At 36.6% G+C, this 23,704-nt stretch overlaps 1 protein-coding gene across 10 annotated transcripts in view; it reads right to left on the bottom strand.

The window, feature by feature from the left end:
* The window catches only part of SFSWAP (splicing factor SWAP), a 91,350-nt gene that overhangs the window by 56,842 nt on the left and 10,804 nt on the right, over window positions 1-23,704 (bottom strand). For 7 of the 10 annotated variants that reach the window (XM_030583109.1, XM_030583106.1, XM_030583107.1 and 4 more), the window contains exons 4-10: window positions 22,954-23,039; window positions 19,727-19,952; window positions 17,816-17,928; window positions 15,626-15,761; window positions 4,950-5,187; window positions 4,093-4,242; window positions 3,642-3,735 (exon numbers count right to left, since the gene is read on the bottom strand). In XM_030583109.1, the coding sequence (XP_030438969.1) occupies window positions 3,642-3,735; window positions 4,093-4,242; window positions 4,950-5,187; window positions 15,626-15,761; window positions 17,816-17,928; window positions 19,727-19,952; window positions 22,954-23,039 (1,043 nt within the window). The remainder of the gene's footprint in view (window positions 1-3,641; window positions 3,736-4,092; window positions 4,243-4,949; window positions 5,188-15,625; window positions 15,762-17,815; window positions 17,929-19,726; window positions 19,953-22,953; window positions 23,040-23,704) is intronic. The other 3 variants (XM_030583102.1, XM_030583105.1, XM_030583108.1) reach the window with 1 other exon arrangement.

The following is a 23,704-nucleotide window of genomic DNA, read 5'->3' as shown; positions in this document are numbered from 1 at the left end:
CCCTTCCCCTCAATCAGAAAGTGAAGACAGGGTCATTAAGAAACCATTTCAGTGTAAAAAGTAACTTATAAATGGAAATTAAAAACACAGATTGGGGCTTAATTATTTAAGAGCTTTCCACATTAGAGCACAATTGTTTTGGCTGTGTGCAACACTTTAAGCTAACGATGCATGTGAAATAATTAGCAACAGACTTCAATAAGGAAAGAGAAACAGGAAGCCTCTTGCTTTGAGCTGCCATTGGTATTTGTGAACTAAATTGTTAGAACACAACTCCCTAGATGCTTTGAAATCCTCAACAGAGGTGACACTATTAGAAGTACAAGTGGTTTTATTGTCATAAGATTCAATTATTCTGGTATGGGAAAATGCCAAGGTAAAAAAAAATATATTAAATGAAGGCTATTTGGCATGTTCTCCATAAAAAAGAGCTGAAAGACTGAAGGATCTCAGAAGTATATGAACAAAAGCAAAAAACTTTTTTATTCCAATAATCTTTCCCTAATAGATTGTTTGGCTGCTTCTCAATATACTTATTGTTTAAAGATTTTAAATGTTAAGGAAGGACCCATTCCATATTTCAGCCATCAGAGGTTTTCATCCATCCCTCCCTCTGCAGCCATTCATTGGCCAAGCATGAACTAATCTATAAACAGTTTATAGTGATAATATATAACAAAATAGCATTAAGGACTTGATCCAGTACCTGCTGAAGTTAATGGTAAAAGTTGATTTAAAGTGATGCAGAAGCAGGCATCAAGGGCTTTATATTTAGTTATATGAATAAAGTATGAAAAGAAAATACCATTAGCCATAATATTAAAAGCACAAATAGCTTTCATCTTTTTGAAAAGTAAGGGAATTATCTGCACAACTACACAGGGGAAAGTTCATATAGTTACACAAAATCTCAAGGAACTTATTTGATCATGCTCCATTGGCTCTTAGCTATACTGATCACCAGGTCTGAAAGTTACAATACTTCAATTTTAAATGGAAATCCTTAATATCACTTTTCTTTGATGCATCATTTCCTCCAATTTTTTTAAAATAAATTCTTATTAATCTAGGCAACTAATACAGAATATAAGCCCACTGCTTTTGCTAGTATACTTCATGAAGAATAGCTGGATAGTAAAGAAAAGAAACTTCTGCATAAAAAATGATTAGTTTCTATTAAAATCTTGTAGTTTTAATAGGCTACGAATAATTTACAAATAAATTGTTTTCAAAGACACTTCATTCATTACTCAGAGGGGTAGCCGTGTTAGTCTGGATCTGTAAAAGCAGCAAAGAATCCTGTGGCACCTTATAGACTAACAGACGTTTTGGAGCACGAGCTTTCGTGGGTGAATACCCACTTCTTCAGATGCATGTGGTGGAAATTTCCAGGGGCAGGTGTGTGTGTGTGTGTGCGCGCTCTCCTACAGGTTTTTGTATATTGCCATTCCTAATGTCTGATTTGTGTCCATTTATCCTTTTCCGTAGAGACTGTCCAGTTTGGCCGATGTACATAGCAGAGGGGCATTGCTGGCATATATTACATTGGTGGATGTGCAGGTGAATGAACCAGTGATGGTGTGGCTGATCTGGTTAGGTCCTGTGATGGTGTCACTGGTGTAGATATGTGGGCAGAGTTGGCATCGAAAATTTGTTAGTAACCTGTAGGAGAGCACTTCAACCTCCCTGGCCACACTATTGCAGACCTTAAGGTGGCCATCCTGCAGCAAAAAAACTTCAGGACCAGACTTCAAAGAGAAACTGCTGAGCTTCAGTTCATCTGCAAATTTGATACCATCAGCTCAGGATTGAACAAAGACTGTGAATGGCTTGCCAACTACAGAACCAGTTTCTCCTCTCTTGGTTTTCACACCTCAACTGCTAGAACAGGGCCTCATCCTCCCTGATTGAACTGACCTCGTTATCTCTAGCTTGCTTGCTAGCATATATATACCTGCCCCTGGAAATTTCCACCACATGCATCTGAAGAAGTGGGTATTCACCCACGAAAGCTCGTGCTCCAAAACGTCTGTTAGTCTATAAGGTGCCACAGGATTCTTTGCTGTTCATTCATTACTGAAATCCAGTACAAGTTAAAAAGCTACACAAGATAAAATCTTACCAAGTAGAATAAATGATATAAATTTCCTAGAAAATTGCTTCAATTTCACAAATTTTCTGGAGTACAGAAAATATGATTTATAAATACTAGCATACACTAGCTAATAAATTAAGTAGGACTATATTAGAACTACATTAAGAATTTGATATATCCATGAAAAGGAGGAAACTGTTAGTAAACAGAAACTGCCCATTACTCACCATTAGCTGCAGATCTTCAAATTGTGAATGGTTTTATGTACTAATGAACTAATTATATGCCAAAGTTAATTGTTTAAATCAAAACTACTGTGCAGCATATTCATTCCTACAAAGTCTACTAATTTAAGAGGAGCCTACACTATGTAATGGAAAATTTGTTAGTAAGAATATTCCTTAGCTGCAATATTGCCACTCTATAACCCAAGTTCACATACCCTTGAATTTGCACTGTAAACTCTCTAAAATAGTTTAAAATAGAAATGCATATATTTAATCCTTACATGTGCTTCACTGAGTGATACACAAAGTTACTGTCGCTTTAAAAGAAGCTTCTGGTTAGAAGATATCTGAAAACAAAGTTCTGAAAGATTCTATAGCAGTCGTAGATGGCTAATGAGAGAGTTAAAAATAGGCATCTGCTGAGAGTCATGAGACCAAACTGCTTGGCCAGATGCTCTAAAGAAAGGGTTGGGGTTTAGTTACTGCATAGTAATTCATTTGTGTGGATGTCATCACTGCTTCTAGGAAGAGTCCTCCCGCAGCTGCCATTGCTGTACAGACAGCTTACTAGGAGCCTGACAGGCAAAGTTGTTCTTGACTGGGTAGTTTGGTAAAAGCAATTTAAGTGTCCTTTTTAGAATCACTTTCAACACGCTGCTTTGTCCTATTATATCCACAGCCTGTGAGAATACTGAGCCTGCTCATGTGGCAATTTACTACTTAGCTAAAAAGCTTCATAAATCCACAAAAACTGTAATTTTCTTGCCTTCTTCCACTTTGCTTCTTTATCTTCAATCGTGTGTGTTCTGTTTTCCCCCAAAGCAGAAATTCAATGGGACACAGAAAGAAGCAGGTCTTCTCAATTAAGAACAATCAGGACAGCTGCCAGATTACACTGACCTTCTCAGTTAAAGTTTCTCTGAGAGGTAGTGGATCAGAAAAAACTTAAGAGTTGTCTTAGGGACAGCAGACTGAGGCATGCAGGAAGAGGTAACTGCTACTGCTACGCTCCTAAGCTTCATGGGAGCAGAGCACCACTCTGGGTTTTGGATCTCCACATAACAGCTGCATAATTTGCTCAAAAGGTTCTCAGGACGTTTCACTTTTCACATTGTCATGAACATTGTTTGCTTATGCTATACTAGACTAAAGCTACAAATCTGATGGATTTATGTTACACGAAATAAGACATCCAAGTCCCTCCTCCAACAAAAACACACTCTACAGGAATCAGTTTTACATATTACTCTCTGAATGTAGAATACAAAAGAGAACAAAATGATCTACCTTCCCTACCACCTGTCCCATCATAAACATACCTGAGAGCTGTCACTGCTCTCTTTTTGAAGGAAGAATTGTTTCTTAAATTCATAGTAGGGATTATATTGATGCCATGGTTGCAGGAACTCAAACCTATTAAGAGAGAAGGACAAGTAATTTGAGAAATATACACATGAACAAAGTAAATGCCAACAATCATTTACCATCTCACTACCTCAGGCACAGGAACACTATTTGGTGTTCTGAAATATAACAGCTTATGCCTAAATTCCCAGGAGATATACGCATTCAGAAGCACAACTTCTGGATTCTGAGTTTTAGCATTAACTTTAAGTGGTCCCTTGAATTTTAACACAAAAAATTACCAAATACCTTCCTTAAAACACTTTTCTTCAGAAATGCACGCATTGCCAATAAAATAAACAGTCCAGCTGTTTTTTTTTTTTTTAAAAAGAATACAAAATGAAAGTTAAGAGAAGACTTTCTCACCTCAGATCATTCTTGGCACGAACACTGGTTTCAAACTTAATTCCATTCCTAGCAACATATTCAGCCAGCTTGTCAATAACAGGTTGGATATCTGGAGGTGGTGGGATAATGGCAACCACTGGAGCAATTGTGCTGCAAACATCAGAAGTTCTTTATTTATAAATAGGATATATGAACACATTTCAATTTGATTATTGCTTTACCAAAAATTTTATACAGAAGTTCACTCTTTGGGCTGCTATGTATTTCTAGAGATTAAATATTTGCTTTCAAGCAAAAAATTCATTATGATAAACCATAAATTACGATAAACCATACACGCAATCGATCATCTGGTTCACCTAGTCTCATAAAAATGAGATATTCTGCATCAATGTTATCAGAGGAATCTCTGGAAACAATCACAAATACAGTGATTAATACAATTGTTTTAAAATATTTTACACTGGTTTATACAGTAGTGGTGCACATAATCCAAGCTGCTTTAAAACAAAAACAGTTGTTACAAGTGTCTAACTGATCACAAGCAATCTAACTTGGTATATTTCTAATGTCACACAGCTAAATTAAACATGCCTCAGATATGGATCAATTTCATGCAGGAAAAGAACACATTTAATATTTTAAATGGATTTTGTGTATGGTAATAATTACATTTCTAGGAATTTATAATGCATTTGTAGTGTGTTCCTGACCACATCTGATCCAAACTATGAACTAACCATCGCCCCTAGATACTGTCAATAAGAGGCATTCCATTACATTGGTGAAACTAAAATTAAACTTTCATTGCTTAAAAAACAATATTTTTTCAAGCTGAATATATGAAACATACATATAACATGAAAGTATGGTACCTTGGAGCAGGCGTAGTAGAAGTTAACCCACTACTGGAATCAGTTGTATCTGGGGGAGGTGGAGGTGTAGTACCAGGAGGTGGAGGTACTGATGTTACTCCTGTAGTGCTTGATACAGTCATCCCTGCAGGCAGTGCACTGTAATAGGTAGCAACATCTATTCCTGGGGGTGGAGGTGCCAGGCAATAGGTTCCATCGGGTAGCATATAGTAACTGTAATACATGGCTGCCACTGTTGCTATAAAGAAATCCAAAAAAACCCATTTGTTTTAAGATCAACAGTTCAGGAAGTTTGAAGAAAAAGCACATGGTAAAAAAAAAAACACAACAGATTTTCTGCACTGCTACGGTAACTAGAATGTCACTGATTCATATTTCAAATCAAGTAATGTTTTATTTATTTTTCTGGTATAGGAAATGGAATATGGTTCACATCAACACATTTAGGTTAAATGAGACAGACATATTGAACGTGGCATCAGAATACATCCAAGGCCAACCGGAAACCAAAGAGGCACGAGCAATGAAGTGAACCACTAAAGGCACATAAATTGCATGTTAGCCTGCTTTTCTTCTTCATGAAAGTTAATACTTTACAAGGTTTAGCTAAATTAAAACCATGTGTGCACTGTAAATATTAGGAAAAATAATCTGTATTTTATACTCAAAATCAGCTTCTTTAATTTGAGGAAAGAAAATTAGAATATTAATCAGAGAGGTACTAGTAGAGTAAAATTAATTTTAATACAGAAAAGTTCTAGTAAAGGTTTACGTATTTCTAAATACTTTTAGAAAAAAAGATTAATGAATCTTTCCAGATTACCCAGGACAAGTAAAATGTTAGTTTACATAAACTGCCAAAAATCCAGGTTGCCTGGTTAATCAATTTCCCTCCTTTTAATATTAAAGATATAGTTGCATTACAAACTTTTGGACTTAAAGTTACAATTTAATCTGTATCCAGTCATGTAGAATAAGAAACAATTTGCCCAATTAATTAGCTTAAAAACTATATATGCATGCACAAAACCTGAAACACTGAAGTTTGCCAGGGTTTTTGGTTGTAGCTGGAATATGCCTTACAGAGAACTGTCCATTTAGAATACTTCAGCATTAGCTTATAGCCTCACTATCATGGGCTGCAAAAGCCTGCATAATTCATATGTGCCAGTGGCACAACAAAATTATAATTTCATCCTCAAGAGACAAAAAATACAAAATTCACAGCTGTTAATGTGTTATTCTATTAGTTATAGATGTATGAATCCCTCATTTATGAAACATCAGCTGAATGTACCACTGCTGTTCCTAACTAAACACCAGCTGAATGTGCCACTGGTGTTTAGTTATGAACAGCATAATTTTCAGTTGTGATAATAAATTGGTTAGTCTCATCCCATTGCCAGTGGATTTTTCTCTACAGTAGAGAGGACAAAGTTCAGAGATGTTCAGACCTGGAGAGAGAGTTTAAGCTTATCTCAAGTCTCTATTCAAAGCAAAATGTACGATGGTTGGGTGAAGGGCTGGTCTAGAAAGGCTCAGGACTAGAAAAGTAGTGATACTGTACACTAAAGTTGAGATGCTTCAATAGACCTGTGTAGGAAGTTTGAATGGCACATACTTGTAAAGTCAGGTCTTCAAAAGCTTCATTTTCATGAGCCCTGTATTTCACCCATATTTAAAATCTAACAGTGGAATTACCACAGCTGTCCCTTGCATTCTGCCTTGCACCAAGGAATAAACAAACGGGTATTGCAAAAGAAATGGCATCCAGTGGAAGCCAAATAGTCTCAAAAGAGAATTGGGGGGTAAACATGGCAACTCAAGATGCAATCTCCATAACGAAGCAACACAGGAATGGTAATAGCTGCACTAGACTTGTCTCTCAGATCAAAGAGGTTATCTCTGAAGTACAGAAAAGAGAACAAGGGCTTCAACTTGAGAGAGATGCCTACAGGTAAATGCACATGGTATAAGCATAAGGAACCTTCAATTCAGCAGGCCTTCAATTCCCATCTTTGACAACAATGAAACCCCCACACAGTTGATTTCACTTCAATGCAGGGAGCGTATCAGGCTCCTCATACACTGCCCCATGCCTGTACAGGAGAACTGCCCAGGTTCTTCTATAAGGTGGTTTTCCACAAATGCAGGGAAAAATGAACTACCTCCATCTAGCTCAATAGGGTTTTAATTCAAGAGGTTCCTGTGATTCCGTGAGGTTCTTTATTTTACCACGGAAAATTGCAATGTCTAGTTTTTGAAATTCTACAATCCTTCCCCTCTCGTTTACCCAAACCTTTACTCATAATACGCACAAAGAACTGTAGTAAGAACGATACACCTTTTAGCTAATGATTTATCAAAGGCTGGTCATGTTGCTTAACAGATTTAGAAACCAAGGAAATTCAGTGCAATGATTTCACATTCCCAAAATTCAAAATTGTAGTTTAAATCTTTATCTGACTTTAAACATGCATTCTATCAATTACTATGCAGCAATATTCATAAAATTTAAACAATGGAACAGAAAAAAAGTCCATGCAATAATTTCAGATGTGACTTAGTAAAAACTCTGCAAAATACAAACAGGAGTATGTGTAAATTTTTAGAACTTGATACAGATTTGAAAATTATGACCAACGTTTAACAGCCAATACTCTGTATATGGAAAGATTGGTGCATTTCTTGATTATCTAATTATCTGACTTCTCCCATCCCTGCTTAATAGAATGACTGATTTAGCAGAGAGCCTATCACATCTCCAGATATTCCCTTACAGTAACAAAATAGCAAGAGAAAAAAGATTCACATTCAGCATCTTAAATACACTGAATTTACTGGTACTAAATCACCACTGAGGAACTTCGCTTCTATAGATGAGCAAAAGGTTGACTACCTGGCCATCGTGTTTAGAAGATATTGAGACAACAATATACAGAAAAATTTATAGCTGTTACTGTTTTGCTTCTGAGGGATGCGATTCTAAAATTTATCATCAAATTCTTGAATGTGTCTTGAAGAAAAAACAAATTGTACTGCACTGCAATTTACTAAGCTAAATTACTGATAGACAAGATAGAAACCTATTCTGTACAGATAGAGCCAAACAGATTCAATGTTTATACATGGAAGGACATAATTGTAACAAAATTCCCCAATTAGTCCTATCACCACCTTTTTAACATATAACTTTTAAGCACAAGCACATATAATATATTCTCCACACCATAACAAACATGTCATTTACATGGGAAAAAATTATAAAAAACAAAAATGTTCCTTTTTTCCCCCTACATTTACGGAAAAGCCACTGCTATGTTCTGCCTTTGTTAAGTAGCAATTATGACAGCTGGATCTTGAAAGTATAAGTACCAAAAACCAATCACAGGAAAAAAATTCTTTTCTAACAATTAGCAAATCTAGAATACCCCTGCAGTCTGTTACTTGCCTACTTCCTTATTTAATCTCGAGAGAGGCTCATTTAAGGTCTCTAGACCATCTCGTTTCATCACGTACACTGTACTTTGCTTTTGGTAGATCTGAAAATTGCAAAATAAACTTCCAACCTGTACAAAATTCAACTCACTAATGAGCAAAAGAGCCGCTTTACTGTGAAACAAATCTTCCAATGCTCCTCCCTTTAAAAGACGCATTTGACAGAACTATTTGTATGAATAACTCACCTCAACCGCTCAGCCATTTAAAATATGCTTGCTTAGAGAGCTGAAGAAAATGAACTATAGAAAATGACATATTTAAGCATAACTGGCATTTTGAGTGCCTCAGTTTCCATTTGCTTAAACCCAAAACAGCTGAAAGGGACCATATATTTAAGGAATGCTAAGCACTTGCCTTCTAAACATTAGGACCCTTTAAGATGGAGGGATGATAAGCGGGAATGTGGATATGGAGGTGGATATTATCGCAACTGAGGTAGAGGCCAAACTTGAACAGCTTAATGAGACAAAATCGGAGGGCCCGGACAATCTCCATCTGAGGATATTAAAGGAACTGGCACATGAAATTGCGAGCCCATTAGCGAGAATTTTTAAGCAATCGATAAACTCGGGGGTTGTGCCGTACGACTGGAGAATTGCTAATGTAGTTCTTATTTTTAAGAAAGGGAATAAAAGTGATCCGGGTAATTATAGGCCTGTTAGCTTGACGTCTGTAGTATGTAAGGTCTTGGAAAAAAATTTAAGGGAGAAAGTAGTTAAGGACATAGAGGTCAATGGTAATTGGAACGAATTGCAACATGGATTTACTAAAGGTAGATCGTGCCAAACCAATCTGATCTCCTTCTTTGAGAAGGTGACGGATTACTTAGATAAAGGAAATGCGGTAGATCTAATTTACCTCGATTTTAGTAAGGTGTTTGACACGGTTCCACATGGGGAACTGTTAGTTAAATTGGAAAAGATGGGGATGAATATGAAAGTTGTAAGGTGGATAAGGAACTGGTTAAAGGGGAGACTCCAGCAGGTCGTATTGAAGGGTGAACTGTCAGGCTGGAAGGAGGTTACTAGTGGAGTCCCTCAAGGATCGGTTTTGGGACCAATCTTATTTAACCTTTTTATTACTGACCTTGGCACAAAGAGCGGGAATGTGCTAATAAAGTTTGCAGATGACACAAAGCTGAGGGGTATTGCTAACACGGAGAAGGACAGGGATACTATTCAGGAAGATCTGGACCACCTTGTAAACTGGAGTAATAGTAATAGGATGAAATACAATAGTGAAAAGTTCAAGGTCATGCACTTAGGGATTAATAATAAGAATTTTAGATATACGTTGGGGACGCATTGGTTGGAAGCGACAGAGGAGAAGGACTTTGGGGTACTGCTTGATAGCCGCCAATGTGATATGAGCCGCCAATGTGATACGGCTGTTAAAAAAGCAAATGCGATTTTAGGATGCATCAGGCGAGGTATTTCCAGCAAGGATAAGGAGGTGTTAGTACCATTATATAAGGCGCTGGTGAGACCCCATCTGGAGTAGTGTGTGCAGTTCTGGTGTCCCATGTTCAAGAAGGATGAATTCAAACTGGAACAGGTCCAGAGACGGGCTACTAGGATGATCCGAGGAATGGAAAACCTGCCTTATGAAAGGAGACTCAAAGAGCTTGGCTTGTTTAGCCTGGCCAAAAGAAGGCTGCGGGGGGATATGCTTGCTCTATAGAAATATATCAGGGGGGTTAACGGTAGGGAGGGAGAGGAATTATTTAAGTTTAGTACTAATGTAGGCACGAGGACGAATGGGTACAAACTGGATATTAGGAAGTTTAGACTTGAAATTAGATGAAGGTTTCTAACCATTAGGGGAGTGAAGTTCTGGAACAGCCTTCCGAGGGAAGTAGTGGGGGCAAAAGACTTATCTGGCTTTAAGACTAAGCTTGATAAGTATATGGAGGGGATGTTATGATAGGATAGTTTAATTTGGGCAATTGATCTTGGATTATCACCAGATAAGTCTGCTCAATGGTCTGTGGGGAGATGTTGGATGGGATGGGAACTGAGTTACTACAGAGAATTCCTTCTTGGGTGCTGGCTGGTGAGTTTTGCCCACATGCTCAGGCTTTAGCTGATTGCCATATTTGGGGTCGGGAAGGAATTTTCCTCCAGGGCGGATTGGCAGGGGCCCTGGAGGTTTTTCGCCTTCCCCTGCAGCGTGGGGCATGGGTCGCTTGCTGGTGGATTCTCTGCAGCTTGAGGTCTTCAAACCAATTTTGAGGATTTCAATAACTCAGTCCTGGGTTAGGGGTTGTTATAAAAGTGGATGGGTAGGGTTCTGTGGCCTGCCTTGTGCAGGAGGTCAGACTAGATGATCATATTGGTCCCTTCTGACCTATGAGTTTATGAGTCTATGTCTCAAAATTAAATCTCCCCAAATCACTACCCACTCTTTTGAGAATGTAGGCCACAAGGAATCAGCTCAAGGCAATGAATTCACCAGACACCTAGCTAGGCTTGTATTAAAGACTTGAGCCTGAATGCTGTCATCAAAATGAACTTCCAGTTTTGGATTCAACTGTTTTGGATGCTGATTCAGTCCTCTCTAGAAACATCAACCACTAGTCACAGATATGACCCATCCTAAATTACCATGATGTTACTGTGTAGATAGCATGAAACAATCATGTCATCCTTCATGACATATTCAGATTTATTTAATGGATTGCAGAAAACGTCCATAGATTATCTTGTATTATCACATAAACCACCACAGTCAAAGAATACTCAAATTGGACACCATCTGACTTTCTAATGTAAAAAAACCCAACCCTCAATATTCCTCTCAAACTCTATCCCCCAATAAGAAAAATTTGCAATGGCTTTTTTATGCATCATAAAGTAGAAAGACAGATGTTCAATTTCTTACCACTGAGTTGTGGAAGCAGACAAATTTCCTTCAAATTTCTAGCCTTTCATAGAATCATAGAAGATTAGGGTTGCAGGAGCTCATCTAGTCCAAACCTTTTCTCAAAGCAGGACCAACACGAACTAAATCAACCCAGCCAGGGCTTTGTCAAGCCAAGCCTTAAAAACCTATAAGGATGAATATTCCACCACCTCCCTAGGTAACCCATTTACCCTTTACTTTGCCCTACCCAAATATTTTATACCTATCTACTTACTACAAAGCAAACATTTTAAATGAAGATTAGAAAAACTCTACAATGGATCCTCTACACATAAAGGGGCACATCTCCCTTTCACTTCAAGGAAACCTCTATCCTCTTACACAGGAGCTTAATTTGGTCCAATGACTGTGTCAATGAATACTGTGCAAGAACTGTGGATGATTTTAATATAGATATTGTGGAAATTTGAATTCTCCCAACTACCAAATGCAGCAAGGTCTTAGAAAGTAACTAATTATTAGCTAATGCCCAAAAAAGAAATATAAAGTTATTAACAGCCTACAGATTTGCAGTTTAAATGCAGCTTGCATAGGACTGGCTCAGCTTGCTAAGACATTTATCCAAAAGGTTCTTTACTAAGTGATGGCATCAACAAGCTGAAGGGTTGTCAGCTTCCAAAAGCAGACAAAATCTAGACAAATTACAACTCACAAACTTTAAGCAATAAGATAGAAGTACACTGTTTGCCCCAGGTGGTTAAAAAATGCTTGCACCATTTTAAAGCAAAACAATTAAGTCCGTTAAGGATCAATGTTTAAATTAATGCTTTGCATGAGCGCCGGGCTGTTGAATGTTGTCAACGGCAAGATCAGGGTCTGAAAGAATAACCACCAAGAGTGCACTATAAACCCCTTGAAAAAAATGCAACACACAGCTTTAGTTATAAAATCTTAATCAAGAAAACAATAGTCATGCCTTAACAGGCTTTAACATTAGTATGACATTACAGTAACCCAAGTTAACAGGGCAATCACCAGAATGCATTACTAGGATACTGCCAAAAACAGTTTTTCTTAACTGTCACTAACCACTAATACACATAACTGAGCAATATCATGCCACGAAGAGACACTCAAGAGATCATTTTGTTGTCAGAAATATGAAGAAGAAGAGCCCTTTGTAATTTAGTTCTAGTTAGTGCAACAATTTATGCTATGCCTATTCCTATATGTACTCCTGTTTTCAGATTAAAACTATCCCCTTCAACAGTATCCTGCAACACCAAGTTCCGCAAGTTAATATTATATTGCATCAAACTATTATTCTATTTACACATTTTAATTTTGATGCTTCAGTTTCATCATATCCTTTCTTAGTCTTCCATTTATCACAGAAATGAATAATGCTTTCTCTTTAGTTATATAGTTTATACCACCACTCTATTTTATCTCCTACTGCTCTGCATTCTAACTTGACTTCACTTTTAAAGTCTCTCCTAGGAGAGAATCACCTTTTGCTGGACCTTTTTTATTTCCATGCTATTTTGAGATAAAGAGAAAAGGCCATTTTGTAAGAAAAAGGTAATATGAAGTGCAATCATCCAAAATTACTATTAAGACCTTGCTATTTTCTTTTTTAATTGGTGGTTTTATTTCTCTCAAGTTGGATGGGGATTTATAAATATAAATAATTTTAATTTAAATTAATTTTATGCCCTTTTTGAATAATTTACCAGATAATTTTTACTACCAAGAAAGACCAAGTTACATGATGATCACTAAAACACTTCAGAAATTATTTAAACCTGCTGTAGTTCATTTGATAAAAGCTTGAAGTCATTTAGGCAGCAACTCTGTGCATTTGGTCTATTGAAATGTAGACTGATCATAGGAAGATGGAGTCAATGCCCATATACAACCCATGGTTAGAGCTGCTTTCTTTAAATCTATACAATATATCAAAGAGGGAAACCAAGCATAATGAGCCAAGTATTTAATGAGGCTTGCTGGCATTAAAGTGCTGCCAGAGTGCATTTACAGTAGTATTTCTTGAGGAGTTACCCTAAAAGTGAAAGCAAATTAACTAATTCTTCTCCAAAGCCATATTTTTGGAAGTTGAGGGTGGGGAAAATAAAAAACAAACAAACAAACCCCAAACCCATAACCAAAATAAACCCAAAACACAAAGAACCTTATGCAGTGTTTCACACACTGATTCCTTTAGCAAAATCAATACTTAATCCTTTTCAAAACCATTCAAAAGCACAGCACAAAGAACATGGTACACAATAACAACAGCATTTACGTGTAAGATAGTTATACATGCTGCATGCTCAAAGGTAGACTATTTTGTAGTTTCACCCTAATACACTGAACAACCTTTCAACAAAGAATCCCACATTGCAAACTTGGCAGATCCTAAATCACCACAGGCTTATATATATATATCATAGTAGTTGACTGTAGTTAACAAGCTGTGCCACATTCACAAACATCTGCACTATTCTGATAAAAAGTGAGTTCCATAAGGAAGACCATGAATGATATTATTTGTCCTTTCCAAACTAGAATGTTTCTACAGGGAGACAAGCAAGGGTTGGTTGTTTTTATGGTGGCAAATGAGCAGAAAACTGGAGAGGTAAAACTTGACATAGTGCCAATTCTCTGGTTCTCAGCTGATGAATCTTGTCCCACTTACGGACAAAAGGTGATCAAGAGAGATAGGTAATACAGAAAACACTTCACAGGTTCTAATTCCCTGTTCATAGATACGTTCAAAATAAATAACTTACTTTCTCAAAGTTTTCCATTTCCCAGGCTCAAAAGAGATCTTATTTCTTATTTATAAAGCCTCTTATTCAGGCACAGATTTCAAAAAAATTGTACTGCTTATACTTCCCAGGATAATCACTTGAAATTTATGCTAGGAGGCACTGAACAAGTTGGGTCATGTGGACAATCAGTCACTGCATTTTGGGATGTTCTGAGCAAACTGATTAGTTTAGCCAATCAAAAAATAGCAGTTGCAGATGCATTTGTGACAAGACTAGCAGAAGGATGAGAAAACTGTACACCTATCAGATGTTCTCTGAGACTGTCCACCAGATCATCATGAAGCACAGCAGCACGGAATGGGTATCCTGTTAGTGGCACAAGTACATTGTTTTTAACATCTACTGTGGTTCTCATTTTGAGTTTGGAAGAAATAGTAACATGCACAGAAGGTTATGAACTCCGAGAGTTTTGTATAACCTCAAATTTAGTACCATGATTGATCTTACAACATTAACCGTCCTCTGAATCTCCTTGAAATCTGTCCTCTGGTAAGAGCGATAGACAAGGAAATGGAACTGGCACATATCAGCAACTGAGACGGCATGAAGACTGACCATTTCTGATTCAATCATCAGCAATTAACAGAGCATTCAGTCTCTCTCAATAGGTTCATCTGTCTCTAAAATAAGTAGGCCTCAACCCAGTGGAGTACTTGTTGTGGAGTAGCACCAGAACTTTGAACTGAATCTGGAATTGGACACTGAGCTTGAGAAGCTCACAGGAGGCCTGGTCTGAGATATTCATGTTGGTCTTTCTTGTCCAGAAAGCAATTTGGTGGACACTAAATAAGCTGTAGTTTCAAATGCATTAGTCAATTCTACACAGAATGAAGTGGACCGGAGTGACCTCAATTAGGGAGTGATGAAACCATGGAATGGAAGTGTCCAGAGGTGGGAAGAGGCATTTCTTTCTATTGTTACTATGTGAGCACCCAAGGATGGGAAGTTTAAAACACTGATGGCATAACTTATATATATGTGCAATATTGCTAGTGTACTTCATACTGAATGCATTAAAGACAGTTTTGTTTCATTCCTACTAGACACCCATCTGCATATACTACGGACCTAGTATAAATCCAAGTAATTTCTGTTCATTATTAAGCGATCCCAAGATAAATTACTACCAACTATATGGCAGTGCAAGAAAGCATGGGGCTTGATCTTGAGATTCCATATGCCCACACTCCCTAGGAAATCAGGTACAGGTACTGGATTTGTGACTGCTGGAATTATATGGTATAAAAGAAATTCCATTTTCTCTCAAAATAAAAACAAACAGAACCTCTTCAAGGCTTAATTAAGACACCAGAAAAATAATGTTCTTGGTGTAAAACTTACACTGGAAAGTTACCAGTCCTTAGATAAAAGGACTATCCATCTGGAAAGATATATCAATACTATCACCTCTCATTACTTTCATCTATAAAGAGGACAATTCTCACATTTACTATAATCTTTGTATCACAATGTACTTACAATCTGCAGGATAGTCCACCTGTGATGTCTGTATGGCTGCACCATCTGCTGATTGTGGGGTAGATGAGTTATTGTCAGACTGAGCTTTGCGGACAAGTGCTGCAAGTGGATGATCAGGATCCACCACTTTTAAAGGCTGCAGAAATTGTAATGACATCAATGTAACACTCGATCAACAATTTTAACTACAAGCATTTAGAACTTCTGAATTTGAGGATGAAGAACAGCAATATAACACCCCCTTCCCCCAATGACTTCAGAATGCCTCACTGTTATGCTTTAGAGAAATAACGACACAGTGTTCGGAACACAAGTCTGAATGGATCTCTTACACATTAAAGGTCTATCCTTTATACCTTTTATGTCACCCTGACTAGAAACCTGCTGAAAAGTGTTAGATTTATCACAAAAGCATACCTGAAGTGAGCAATAAGAATGACAAAACAGCATACAGTAACTCCTCGCTTAATGTTGTAGTTATGTTCCTGAAAAATGTGACTAAGTGAAACAATGTCAAGCGAAGCCAATTTCCCCATAAGAATTAATGTAAATGGAGGGGGAGAGGGGGGGCGCGCGAGAGGTTAGGGTAGGTTCCAGGGAAATTTTTTTCTCCGGACAAAGAACTATATATTATATATACAAATAGTATGTGTTTTAAACAATTTAATACTGTTCACAGCTATGATGAGTGTGAAGTTTGCTTGAGGTGGTGCAACTAGCTGCAACGAGCTGCTCTTCCTGCAAGCAATGGACAAAGCAAGCAGCCGCTAAACGACATTAGAAGGGAGCATTGCACAACTTTAAATGAGCATGTTCCCTAATTGATCAGCAACGTAACAAAGAAACAACGTTAACTGGGAAGACTTTAAGTGAGGAGTTTCTGTATTTGTACATTTTTAAATAAATCTGTAAGATGAGGAATTCTGTAGCTGCCTTACAAGTAACATGCTATCAAAGCTAGCACTAAATATCAATGGTGGGTTTTGTGAAAATATGAGGTATTTCTATAGAATATGAGGATTGGAAGAGATCTCAGGAGGTCATCTAGTCCAATCCCCTGCTCAAAGCGGGACCAACACCAACTAAATCATTCCAGCCAATGTTTTTTATTATTGGCCAATTAGCATTTTTACCATTCCCCTTAAACATCCTCAAAAATAAGTGAAAGATTAGTCTCCATTACATTCTTATAGCTGTTTATGCCATTACCATTAGCAAGGTATCTTGAATAAATACAGGAAACAAAAATGCTTAACAATCTTGTAAAAATAAATAGACAACACTTAATTGTCAAAATGTCATTCAATTAAACTATCATTAGATACTAGGATTCTATTTAAGTGTAAAAAGAAAACATTAAGAGAGACAAGATCTCTTAAAGAACTGTTTATCGCTGATATATAGTTAATATGGAAACAATGCTTTATTGTTATGCAACAGAAAAAGGTGTATTCAAAGCCAGACCACCTCAAAGATAAAAGTAGACTGCTAAAAATAATATAATTTACATGTCAGGATTCACGTAGGATTTTTTTATTCAAGTGATCAGGAAATAAATGTTAAACTATTTTCCTAATAGGGCAAACCTAACTTGAAAATAAAAAGCAATTTTTTCCCAATAATTTCTAAATCAACACTGATACTGCAGCAGATCTGTGATTGAGAAGTTTCTCCTTCACAACCCAGCTTCTTGCACTGCTCGACCTTGTGCTTAAGACACAAGATTTTTGTCATTAAAAGTATGTCACAATTTCAGCATAACTACTTCACAATAAAACAAAATAGAGGAGAAGGCTGGTTGTCAGTGAATAGAACTAACTATTCAAACTACTAATCTTGGCAATTAGCTAGGGTGTCCAGGAAATTAAGAAAGCATGAGGCAGGAAAACTAAAGCACAAAAGTTATATATTCTAAAGTTTTTACCAATATGTAGGCTCTATTTTTTCCAGCTGTGTTAACAAAGCAAGGGAAGTATGGCATTACAAAGACTGTACCGGATACAAATCAGAAATTGCAACTTGAAGCATTACAACCTAGAACCATAGTTTTAATATGGTCAAATACCTTTTATTAGTAGTAGTAATTTGTATTACAGTAGCACCTTGGAACCCAAGTCATGGATAAGGAACCCATTCTGATTTATACTCTACAAACAGAACAAAAGACAGTCCATTCTCCAGATGGCTTACCTTCATAAGCTCTTCAAGTCTATTGCACTTTTTTGAGGCAAAGAGACTCGGATGCAGGTAGTTGCCATCTTCATCATCGTCATCCTCCTCTTCATCAGAGTTAACTTTTGAATCTGCATAAAAGCCAATGTTTAGAGGGGGGATTTTAGTTTGATTTCTCTCTCTTGCCATTTTAAGAGGCGTCAAGTAGGGAGAAAGGGAGCAGGAATAGAGTTAATTTTGAACACCGTTAGAAGCTATGGCTTTAAGAAACTCAGTAATTCAAGGAATAACCTACAGAAATTCTAATGTGTGAATGAACTTTCAGTTCTTTAAATCTGGTATTTTGTATCTCCTTTTATTTTTAGTAACAGCTACAGAACAAAAATGAAAAGCCTAATGAATCTTGACAAACTAAACTATTACACAATACTATTAAAATGTTCTCGTGACCATTTAAAAGTTGGCATTATTTACATAATGCCAGACAGATGCATACATATTTGAACAAGCATAATTTATAGAAGTTTAAGTTCAAATGAAATTTATGTGCAAGTAAATTTCCACTCTCACTTGCATATGTAGTTGAAGGCTTTATGTTTTAAGTTTTTTCAACAGTGTAGGCCAAGCCCATGGCTACAGATTATTAAACCCTGAAAAAAGGGTTAAAACAGAAGAGGCACAGTAGCATTACTGGCTATCATAAATTATTAATCTATTGGACAAACTGAAGTCTTAAAACTATTTACTGTCTTACAGGTAGACTACTAAAAACGAGAGACACAAACAAGCATGGTTAGCTATCAAATTAAGACTAATATTTAGTTGAATGAAGTAATTTTCCAATGGACTAATAGACTTTAGAAGCAAACAGAATTTATTACAGGTGCTCCAAGACCACAGCGGCTCTTAGATCTGAATAATATAAAATGTTCTCCCTTTAGAGATTTTTAAAAATTATTTTGCTGTAAAAGCAGACTTCCTTTGTCCTGAGGCACTGTAACAATCTCTGTTATAGGACGACAGCATATTGTCCTATTAACATGCCAGCACTCCAAAAAAAATAAAATGTGGCTGTTTATTTCTTTTCTTCTTCATAGAGTAAGCATTCCATATTAGAGTGAGGGTGCGCGAATGCATGGCAGATTTTTAAACTATTTTATTTTGACAGTACTACTTGCATATTCCTAAAATTTTACTTGCAAATATTGCAGCTCACACATATTGGTGCTACATATAACTTTAAGTTGTCAACATTAAGTAAACCATTATTTCCTGTGTACTAATTAGCTGAATGCTTTCTCAGTGATTGCCCTGCTCCCCCTCTACGCAATGTATTCCCCTTTTGGGAAACAAAGATCAATAAATAATTCAACGAAGACTTCAGTTCTTTTACATTTGCACAAGATTTAGAAAACACAGTATCATGCAATTAATTCTACAAAAAGCAAATGCTACCAGAAAGGTGCAGAAAGAAAGCCAAACAAAAGCATTTTTACAAACATGTAGTAACTTTCATCCAAAAGCAAGCTATATACAGTGATCATGTACCCATGACATTCAGCCACTTCTGAGGTAATAAGCAGCCAAAAAAATCTTACTGCGTTATATCAAACTTGGTTTGATCCAGAGCACACAGCCCCACCAGAGCGCTGCTTTACCACGTTATATCCAAATTCGTGTTATATTGGGTGGTGTTATATCGGGGTAGAGGTGTAGCAGCAATGCACAACAGTTTAGGACAGGCAGTGATCACCACCTTACCCAAATGAAACTGCTGGAGTAATTTACATAGACAGAATGTAGTAACTCCCATGTGGCCCAGCCTTATTTCAGTTCAAGTAATTGCCTCATTTTTGCAAAATAAAGCAGAGAACATTTATAAAACTACACATGATCAAGACATGCATTTTATATCAAACAATAACTTACTCTTTTTTTCTTCCATTTTGTTTTCAGAAGGAGCAGCATATCGTCCCTCCTTCATAGCCTTCTGAACGAGTTTGTAATAGGGGTTGAGGTAGTGATCGAATCGCAAGAAGTCAAACTGAGAATTGCGGGCTTGCTTGGCTTTCAGCATAATCTCAAATTGAACTCCCTGCTTGCACACAAAATTTGCAGTACGCTCTATAATTGCATGCATTTTTGCAGTTGGTGGCTATGGGAACAAAGTAAAAATACTTATGAACACATTTTACCAATCAATCCATGAACAATTAAGTAAATTAGTGAGACGCCTATCTAGAGTTAAAACAAAAGAAGAGCTTCCATATCTGGAAGAAGCTACTTCAGCTTCCATATCTGAACAAACCCTGAAGATTCACCATGTTTCCTTCCTGTAAACTTCTCCTACTAGTCTCTCTCAACACAGTTACCATTATTTCTGCTGAAGGCAATTAACAACATTCTCGAAGTATGCAAATAGTGTCCTAGACTGGTAGAGAGAGATCGATATTAAGTAGCAAGACTTCCTCCAGGAAATCGTATCTGAGCAGTGTTCTCTGCACTGCCATTCTTCTGTGCTGCCACAACCAACCACAGTCAAACCTATCAAAGTTTGAATGCCTTTTTTCAAGGAATAAAGCTAAACAGCACTACATCATTCTCACCCCCACTAGTGAGGACTAATGAAAACTGCCCCCTACACTTCCGAATAAAATCAAACCATCTGGAGAACAAGAACGTAATTTAAGAAGTGAAATGCTTCATAAAGAGTACTGCTCACTGTCTTTATTTAATTCGCTACTCGGCTAAGTCTATTTTTCTTAACTACACAGGATGAATTTCTACAATTAAAATAATTACTGATACCCAAGAAGAACTAGATGCCACATTAATGGTTCATGTTTTTACATTTTTTGCACTAGACAGACAGATACAGAAATCTGAGTAGAGCATAGCAAGTTTCCATTTCAAAACAGCTAAGGCAAACCATATTAAGATTGGTACCATTTGTTTAAATGTGGAAAAATATTTGTTTCAAGGTGATGTAAACACAAAGGATCTTTATTTTGGCAAGTTTATTTCTACTGAAATCTTTATTAAACTATTAACTTGAAAAATAATCATGCTTTTGTCTAATGTTTTCCCCAACTGTTACAAGTAACACCTGAGGTTATTATAATTAAAAAAGTTAGCAAAGAAGTTCTCTACAGTATCAGTTTCTTTACTTGTGTATCTGACAGAACTATGTGTACAGCCAGTTTCGCAATGCAATCATTTAATTAGCTGGTCTCTGGTGGCCCTTTTGAGCAGCAATAGGCGAGAGAAACAGAACAGGAAAATATTATCGAAGCCATAAATATCAGCAGGAGGCAGAAGATGTATCAAACTTATTTTTAACTCTTTCTCCAAATACACTAGATTTAAAGTTAATGGTATTCCTTTCAGAACAAGCCACTGAAAAATATATGCTATAATTAATTACTGCTATGCTGACAGGGAAACTTATTACTGAGATTATTAGTACTACTGGCCTGTAAAATAAAGTGTGTTTTTAAAAATGGGGTTTGGGATTGACAGTAACTCTGAAAAAATAAAAAACTTGCATTTTGGATAGTAACCTTGGATTTTTTGATAAATGGACTGATGACACTTGGCACATGTCACAAACTTAAGAGAGGACCCTAGCAACTTCTAGAGGGTCCTTGGAGGCACACCATTATCAGCCATCAGTATGCCCTCATAAAATCAAAGAGCAGTATCACAACTGCAGTCTACCAGGTGAGAAAAAAGATATTGAAAGGAGAGAGAAATGGAGAACCCAGAATAAAGCGATTCCATTGTGATCAGAGTAGTTCATCTGGATTTATTCTTAATGTACCAATGGGAAAATACAATTTAATAGGGTTCGACCGCTGACAGCAACTCATCCTCCAACATTTATAACAAAGAAACCCTACTGCAAAGACAATTGCATTGAAGATATATTTATGGCACATTATTATATGTCTACTGTAGTTTCATTACATAAACATTTCACAGAAAGCTTTGGAAAAAAACATGACATTAATAAAACAAAAATTTCAAATTGTAAAACAAGGTTATAAGATCTGTTAAATGAATAGCTCTGATATGTACCACGTGATACCAACATTAAACAGGATGAAATCCTTCAATGAATACCTAATATGAAGGCAAAGCTATGGTATACTGTGTGTTCCAGTATTTATTGTACTAGTAATACAGTGTTTACGCAGAATTCTAGTACTTTTTGCCAATTAAGATCTCATCAGCGAATTGCTAAGTAATCTGTTGCCTCTGAGCTGAGGCAATTCCACAGAAACATTTTCAAAATATTCTATAATACATAGGGATAGTTTATATCATAAAAATCTCTGTTTATATAAAACATGAAACATATTGAATTCCAAGCGTTTACAAATGTAGTCAACCATCAATGGTACCTCACTCCAGTGAAATCAAACTTCCATGAAGAAGGAAGAGCTGATTCAGCCTATGTTTTATAGAAAACAAGTAAATTGTATCAAGTTCAAAAATTACATTGCATGGACTGTGGTGACAACACTGAATGAAAACAAAACTTCTGTGGTTCTGATATTCCCAAAATAAAGGAATATATTTCTTAGAATTTATTAATTTTTTCATCACTCCATCATAGAAGTGCTCTCTAACATGGCTATAGCTCATGTTTGCTTACTTAGTGCAAGCCCTATTTTAATTTTTTCCCCTTTTTTGTAAATTAAGTTGAATTTAAATATATTTTTGCTCAAGGTTTTATCTTTGTTCCAAATGAGAAGATAAATAAAAATTGTATCAATGTGGTTCTTTATGCTTTTATTTCAAAGAATTTGCAGAAGTTTACCATTTTATAAGCACACAACCTTGTTTGTTGGTGGATACATTTTGCAATTTTAAAAATAAATACAAAAACAATTACCTTTTCTTCCAGAGTACTTTAATCAATACTGTAAGTGATGCTAAAAGCACATTACAACAAAAATTACACTCTTCCAATGGAGCAAGTAAAATATGACAGTTCTAATTCCGTATTACCTTGGTCAGTTAAAATTAACCCACTAATTTTAAAATAGCTGGGTAGATTTTAACTCAAAGCCAATGGAAAAATGCAGTTAAAACCTTATGCCTGGCTATAAAACTTTATAGCAATAAAGGCAGTATTAAATATACACACATACCAGTTCTACATCAGGGGGTACACTCAGTCCCAAGGGAGCAATGAAAGGTTCTTCATTTTCTTCAACATTTTCTGCCTGAGCTGCTTCTATAGTAAATGACAAAGTGAAATGCTACAGTACAGAACTAGTCAAAAATTAGACATATAAAATATGTATTAAAATTATGACTGCTGATAGGATCTGTGGTTCAAAGAATCAGAATTCTCTAACTCAGTGGTTCTCAAACTTTTGTACTGGTGAACCCTTTCAAATAGCAAGCCTCAGAGTGTGACCCTTCCCATATAAATTAAAAACACTTTAAAATGTATTCAACATTATAAATGCTGGAGCTGAAGCACGGTTTAGGGTGGAGGCTGACAGCTCGTGAACCCCCTCCCCTCATGTAATAACCTCGGGACCCCTACCCCCGTTTGAGAACCCCTGCTCTAACTGCTGGACCAGGACAAGTGCTGAAAAGTATTTGCACTACTCACCATGAAGTGATTCCAAAGGCACTGGACGTTAAGAATCAAGTTATGCTAATTACTATCGTGCTTTTTTCTGCAACGTGGAACTTGCTTATATTAAGCACTGGACCGGTGTTTGAGTTATAGGATATTGTACCAGTGGCTTAAAGGTTGAATATCTGACAAATCATCAGCTCCTGATCCAACACTGAACATAAACAAGTCTGATACTGCAGGCAACATTCATTATATCCTGAAACACTTTGCTATGTTTATTTTTTTAAATAAGTTTTTCTCTTCCAAAA

This window comes from Gopherus evgoodei, chromosome 13, assembly GCF_007399415.2.
Source record: "Gopherus evgoodei ecotype Sinaloan lineage chromosome 13, rGopEvg1_v1.p, whole genome shotgun sequence".
Lineage (NCBI taxonomy): Eukaryota > Metazoa > Chordata > Testudines > Testudinidae > Gopherus > Gopherus evgoodei.
This window is presented reverse-complemented; position numbering and strand designations above follow the sequence as displayed.